Consider the following 7,541-nt stretch of genomic DNA (forward strand, 5'->3'; position numbering starts at 1 on the left):
GTCTGTCGGTTGCAGACAAGACAGTGTCTGCTGCAAAGCAGGAGGAAAGGAGAGCGGAGAAAGTCCAGAACTTATTTCTAGCGGCAGACCAGTTTGGAAGATGGTTATTTGGTGTTATTTATTGTTTTTTTTTTTTTTTAAATCATCCTACAGGTGCATTAGATAAATTTGAAAATGAGGTTTTGAAAAAATCTGTAAGACTTGAAAAAAATCCCTAAGATTGCTCTATCTGTACGTATACCTGCAAAATGACATCAAATCTTTATAACTTACAGACAATCCGTACAACTTTACATGTATGAGAATGCCCTGTGTTAATAGTCCACTTCCTGTTTTTGGAACGATCTCCGGTCTGCTTGGTGACACGTGAAATCGAACTGCACATGAGTGCACTTCAACCAAACCGAGACCTAGGTTTTCAGGCAGACTAGAGTTCTCTTTTTTGGCTCGAATCAAAGTTTGAACCGAAYTCTAGACAAATGAGCTWGAKTTTGATGAAAGYRGACTAAAGAGGGCTGGTGTGAATGCACCCTTAAAGATCATTTCTTATACCAATGGGTGGTTTTAAGATCTATTTCTTTGGTACAGAAAWAAAACCCTTGATTTAATATGGACATGTCAGTCAGTTTCTAAAAGGACTGCTGCTATAAACCAAACAAACAATAATTTATTGTTGGGCCACATTCATCATCTGACAAACAAGTATCTGCAAGGGCCAGTTGCACATTGTGGCAATCATATTTTATTGATCTGATTATGAAACAAGAACAATCCCAGGCCAACCTGAATCCAATTCAGGTCACTAATGCTTGTCTATAGAGTGACTTTGTAATCTGGAGCAAGACTGATAACTCAATCAAAGAGACTTGTGCTTCATCTCAACTRCTGTGCTACCGTAATGCCATATGCACTGCGATCCATAAGCAAAGTGCAGTTTRAGCCCAGACTGTTGTCTCTGTGAAGCTTTGACGGTGTAACCTGTGACCAAATGTTACAGAAGTAGAGTCCCTCTCTACCTTTAAATATCTCTTGAGCAAATCCTTCCATAATGCTTCTGTAATCCTAACCTGAGTCATTTCCACAACTTAAAATATATTTGGTGCTTAATGCATTTGCCATTATGACAAAATTATCTTGTTCCTTGTTTTTTATTTTTTATTTTTTAGGGCATATCCTAGTAGATGTCTTGCTGAAAAGGAAAGGGAGCAATACATACATGGACAAAGAATAGGGTTTGTTTTGTTAGATTCCAGTGAGGTTTAAAATGTGTGTAATAAAATCAAATAAAAGTTAGACCAGGATGTTTTGTTCTTTATCAGATCGTGGAGAGATTTTAGTTTGTTAAGCGAGCCAAGCTTGATATCTGCCACAAGCTTGAGTGTTTGTCTAATTATTCTCAGAGCACTTTTCCTTCTTTATGACAATGTGTGTATCAGTTAAAACACATGCACACAAGTAATTTCTAAATAATTTAAATATAATTATCATTTCCTTTGTCTTAAAAACAACATGCAGTGAAAGCGAGTCAGTCTGGAGGTGTGGGAGACACGTGAGTCTTTTTTATAAAAGATGGTACGGTTTTACCCTTGAGGCACGGTTCAGGCGTTAAAGCTGCTGTGAGTGTCAGCTTGTCTCAAGACTGYTGCATTTTATTCCTTAAAATGTGATAAAAGTTCAAAGCTGTGTGTGCTCTGTGTCATCAGAAAAAAATGTTTTAAAAAATTGTTATTCAAACTTAATTTCAAGCCAAACAGCCTAAAATATGTCATAGCCTTGAGCAGAAAACATTGATAGAATTTGTTGAAAGTGAAAAAAAAAATATGCATGTCATAAATGTATGCAGTAATGTTGCAGTATTAATCAGTGAAGCAATCAGTAACAGCAAGAACAAAGGACGGATTTTTTTTTTAAATCTGAATGAAAACGTTCCATTCATGAGCTGCATTTTCCATATTGGCATTAATTCATCTACCTTTCTGCTGACATCAGCATAAGATGAGACGAGTATTTTGGTTTAAACATTCAAAATTGCTTATACACTCCTTAGCATTGAGATGTGCAACGATACAGAAAATTCACAATTCGGTTCGSTTTGATACTTTAGTCTCACGGTTCGATATTTTTTCCAATACAAAAAAGAGAAATGTCCATGCCCTCTTGTAATGTATTGACATTAACCATGAACATTTATTTAACMTCAAAAGTACAGKTTTTAAATTGAATTGTTGCTAAAACAGCAAGTTTCTCAGTGGATCTGTGCTCGACAATGCAGCCTAGGTGGAGTAGTCGAACACAGATCCACTGATCCTTCAACACAGAGCATCTTCAGAAGACAAGTTGATAAAGTAATTTTAAAAATCTGTATTGTTTGATTTGTAGTGTGTATTGAACCTAGAGGGCTGTATTGAACAATTTGATAAAGATACATGTATTGTTGCACCCCTATTTATTTATTTATTTATTTATTTTTTTGCTTTTTATTAACATGGGTGCACACCTGAGCACTGTTGAACACAGATTTTACCCTCCAACCATATTGCATTCGAACTTCAACTCACCAATAGGAAAGTCTACTTCAGTTGCAGGAGTGTTTGGCACAGGATCTTCAATCCAAGGTGTGGCATGGACAGCCACACTCCAGTCACTCCATGTTCCAATTTCCGTGTCCTTAGCTGCCACCTGTTGAACATGGATAAGTCAGAGTCAGGCTTACTGTCATTTGGTTTAGATGCAAAGCTTACATGTTCACAAGAAAAAAGTAGAAGACCAAATTCATGTTGGTTAAGCTTATTTTCTCTTGTTAATTTGTGAGATATCCTCATCTGCTTACCTGTATGATGTATTCTTTGCCAGCGTAGGCATCAGTGATGGTATGAAAGGTGCTGTCAGAAAGTTCCACCTAMATGGCCAAAAACACATAGCAAAGGCAGTCAACATGAATCAAAATTTACAACAGGACAAATCAGAATGATTTCTATCCTACCCTTGCTTTTTCATGAAGCCCGTGAATGAAACTAGTGTACTTTTTCAAACCATATATACGTTTAAGTGGGATCAATGACCCTAGCCATTCGAAATGTTCCAAAACCATGAAGCACAAAAAGGGCAGTTCAGAGGTCCTAAGTCAACTTCTGATCTTGAGATCCAGCCCTTTCATAGCTCTCCCCATAAATTATAAGCTTAGTGCAGAAAGTTTTAGCTTTTAGTGATTTATGGTGGGAAGATCTTTTCACCATTCACTTGAATAGGTCAAGTGTGTGGCTTTAACCTTCAGGTGTTTTACACTTTGTTGATGAATTGACTGAAACCTGATGCCCCTCTGCAGCCTCTGCTCTCCACACATACATAAAATAACTCCTACAGAGACACRTGCATAATTGATGATTATACCAGAAAGCACTGGCATCAATGCCACACCATTTTTGGACAGAACAAAAATGAACTTAATATTTGAGTTACAGAGGAGTGAATGGGGAAATGATTTGCTGCTTCCCTGTAATTTATGGTCAGCGTTGTGTGTGTGTGTGCACGTTTGTTTGCCTTTGCCCTCTGAACGAGCGGAGGAAGAAAGAGCATAAGATAGACTGCTGCACTTTTTTCTTTTCCCTCCAAAATCAAATAAAATCATGAAGTCCATGATATATAGAGAAATATATCAAAATCTACACAGAAAACACAGGAGAAATTTGGACTGTTTCTACACCTGGAAGGTTATATAAAAACATAAAGGTTAAAAAAAMCACTTAATTAATAAAAATATATAACCAAATATATTTGATTCTATTCTGCGCATCAGAGGCAATRAATCTACTAAACTATAGAGCCAGCAAACATTTGTTTTGTTTTCCATTTTCTGAACAGACAAGGAGAAATACCCCCAAAAATCCATCATTACAAACCAGTGGTACAAATGGTTTTAGGTTCCCAGTAAAAGATGCACTGAATGTTGGTGAACAACTAAAAAAAGCAAAGAGCCTGAGACAGTTGTGTCCAAGCCAYGGATCTACAGCTAACAAAGTTTCCTGCAGCAGTTCAAAAGGACAAATGCTCAGCYATATCTGTCAATCCTAAATAAAATTGGTTGCAATGAATGTGATCTAGTGTACCTTTTTAGAAAAGAGAGAATCTTAAAAAAGAACAACCGTCCRTTCAGCACTACACCAATCAGGTCGTTATGGAAAGAGTTGCCAGAGAGAAGTCTAAAAGGCCTTGAAACCCATCTGGGAGTTTGCCAAAGGCTCCTGAATGACTCTTAGACCATGGAATGGAATATCCTCTCATCTGATAAAATGAAGACTGGACTGTTTGGCACCGTTCCCAACTGAGGAAACCAGGCCTTGTGCACAGTCATCCCTATAAACACGATAGAAGCAGCAGAACAAGGGGAAGATTTTCTTCCATCGGTAGCTGGCAGACTACTAAAGATRGAAAAACCATTTATGCCAACAAATATTCAAAATACACCTTTTTTTTTTCAGATAGCTTCATACTAAAGGAATCCCTCAMTGAAATGCTGAGAGCGCTGCAGTGACACAGCCAAATGTAAACACTCTGACTTCCCATTCAAACAGTTTTAGCTGCTAAGGTTGGAAGAAAAGTGAAAAAGAAATGAAAGCATGCAGAGCCCACGGCATCATTTGTAAGAGCTGAAATTGACGTCGCTTCCAAGGATGCTTCAGTAAAATACCAAGTTATGTGACAAGAGGCATGAAAACATTAGACATTATAAATATTTGGGGGAGTGGTAGTGCAAAGGTTAAAGCAGGTGAACCTGAAATTCAGAAATTGCAGGTTCAAATAAAAAAAAAAAACAAAGTGTAATTTTAACACCTACTGAGTTGAATTGAACTATGTTTCATATAATATTTGGTCCCACCCAAAATTAGTGTAAAATGTACTCTATAGCCAGTGTAAACTTTTCTGAGTTAATTTTACTCATTTTAGTGTCAAAATCAACACTGAATCAAGTAAAATTATTTAACACAATAGCTTGTTAACACTCTATAGAGTTATATTGTGTTAAGTTTACACTAAACTTTCTTTAAAAAAGTACACTTTATTGTGTAATACTATTATTTTTTTGTTTTCCTTTTTACACCATGTGAGTCAGAGTACACAGATTTCTGCACTCTATTCCAGAGTTAAAATCAACTCTTGAAGTGATGTATTAACACTGGTCATAAGTTGGCAAAACAGCACAACAGKGTGACCCTTCACACACCAGGAAGTACCTCTCACTCATGGTGTCGACTTATGGCAAATAACACAAAACTTAAACTTGAAAAACTAACCAACCTGAACAAGGAAACTAACCAGAAAAAACTATTTTTTTTACACTCATGAACATTTTTAATAGTCTTAGACATGCAAACACATCATTTCTACAAGATCACCCAGCATCTCTTGCTGAGAAAATTCTGGTCCATGAAGAAGAGGGCGGGGCTTTTCAGAATACGTCTCTCAACACTGCGTTGTGTTATATAACAACACTGTTAAGTGTTAATCATAACAGTGGGCAGAGCTTATTTAACACGTCCAGAGTTGAGACAACACTGACGAAATCAACTCTGTGAATTAACACCAACACTGGATGTCAGTTTACTCAGAAAGTGTTAAAATARCATTTGGGGAGCTGAAATTAACTCTGAAAAGTTTAACACTGCAAATYTAACACTCCATTTTTTACTGGGCGGGAAAAGTGAATCACCCACATTTGCACCTCTGTGGGCCCCTGWGCAATCACCCCCACCTTTAATTCAGTTTATAGACACCATAAACCAGCCAAATTAAATAGCAAGTTAATTTCTCCAGCAGCCTGTTATTTYATCAAAACCCCCCTCACACCCACCATGTATAGTTTTTTTCCTTACCACCAGCGATAGTCAAACCTCAGGTTGGAGTACAGGATGTGCAAAACTGCAGTTAGACAGTCAAATAACCCACTCCTACACCCCGAGCGCCTGTGCACACTCTGTCTTCCTGTAATCTCTCCCTCATCGCTCACCCACTGTGAGAAGTTGACCCCTGTATTTTCAACACAGCCTTGATGTTAACAGCCTCTCTCTCTATCTGCCCCTCTCTTCCTCTGTTTGGAAGGAAGCTCAGACTTTATCTGCCTAACAGAGCGCTACATTTCGAGGCTTAATTTCATTAGCGGCATGCGAGGAAGAGCGTCATCTCAGCGTGCGTGTTTTTCTGCTCAGAGCTCTGTGCGAGCGCGGTTACACATCAGCGTACAGCAGTGTGTGTTGCTTTTGAGGCGATGTTTTKTCAAATGTTTAGATGTAGTCCAACGAGCGTGTTCAGTCGTTGCTTCCATCTGCATTCCTTGCTGCCTCTAATGTGCATCCGTGTGTACAYGTGTGTGCATTGGAACACTGATGTCTATGGTGTGAAACCCTGACACAATCTGGTCACATCTGTTTGATTTTTTTTTTTGTGTGTTTTTACAAATTTATGCATGCAATTTTATGTTTTTCTGTGTGTGCACATGAATGTGTGTTCTTAGTTTTAGAAAAAATATACTTTTCAGGGTTTTACTTTTCCCCTATACTTGTATGGCAACCTGTATGCACACATGTTGCAATGCTTTTTTTTTCTTTGTGTTTAAACTACATATATAATGAGGAAAGCGTGTGGTAAACAGCTTACAGATAAACATTTCCAGAAAGATGAATGTGTTGTTGGAATGCCAGGTGGCTAAACAGGGAGCAGTGAGAATGGCACTTAATGTCTCCTAGCGTGGGGAGGTGTAGGGGTGGCTGGTGGTGCAGAAGGGAGATGGATGGAGATCTGTTGCTTTGCTGCCAAAAAAAAGGCCTTTCTATTGTGGCTGTATTTGTTTCTCCCTGCTCCCTGTTGCACGAGCGTGTATTTACATTGCACATGTGTCTGGAGGGCTTATCTGTTCAGTGYTGATTAAAAGTAAAATACTGCAAATGCATTTAAACACTTTATTCAGCGTACACACTCGCAGGGTAAGAAAAGCCAGGAAACACGCACAAYGCCGTCTCAAACAGCAAAATATTTWCCTCATCAAAATTATGTTCCATTAACTCAGACTAAATACATTATATTACCTCACTGCAGGGGAATACAGATTCTACCAACCAGATCACCCAAAAAATGACTTGTTTTCAAAGTGATGACTTAATAGTTTAATGCTTTTCAAAGTYATGCTGCAGGCAACACACGCAGACAGGAAGCATTATATATTATATTGTAGATGTTCTTAATTCACCGAACAAAACTTAAAGTTTATATTTTTTCTTAGTACTAAATGTTGATTTAGTGATGCCATATTATCCATCCATCCATCCATTTTCTGTACACGCTTCTTCCTTTTCAGGGTCGCGTGGGTCACTGGTGCCCATATCCAGCAGTCACAGTGCGAGCGGCAGGGTACACCCTGGACAGGTCGCAAGTCCATCACAGGGACACACATAGAGACAAACGAGACAAACAAGCATTCACTCTCTCACTCACACCTAGGAACAATTTAGAGTCACCAATTACCCTAATTTTCAAGTTTTTGGTCAGTG

General features: G+C 38.2%; 1 protein-coding gene across 3 annotated transcripts in view; it reads right to left on the bottom strand.

Annotated features, from left to right (window-relative positions):
• The window catches only part of cntfr (ciliary neurotrophic factor receptor), a 224,313-nt gene that overhangs the window by 10,521 nt on the left and 206,251 nt on the right, over positions 1-7,541 (bottom strand). For all 3 annotated transcript variants that reach the window (XM_014002511.1, XM_014002512.1, XM_014002514.1), the window contains 2 exons: positions 2,831-2,899; positions 2,559-2,679 (listed from right to left, as the gene is read on the bottom strand). In XM_014002511.1, coding sequence (XP_013857965.1) covers positions 2,559-2,679; positions 2,831-2,899 — 190 coding nt within the window. The remainder of the gene's footprint in view (positions 1-2,558; positions 2,680-2,830; positions 2,900-7,541) is intronic.

The sequence above is a fragment of the Austrofundulus limnaeus genome, unplaced genomic scaffold, assembly GCF_001266775.1.
Source record: "Austrofundulus limnaeus strain Quisiro unplaced genomic scaffold, Austrofundulus_limnaeus-1.0 Scaffold13, whole genome shotgun sequence".
Taxonomy (NCBI): Eukaryota; Metazoa; Chordata; class Actinopteri; order Cyprinodontiformes; family Rivulidae; genus Austrofundulus; species Austrofundulus limnaeus.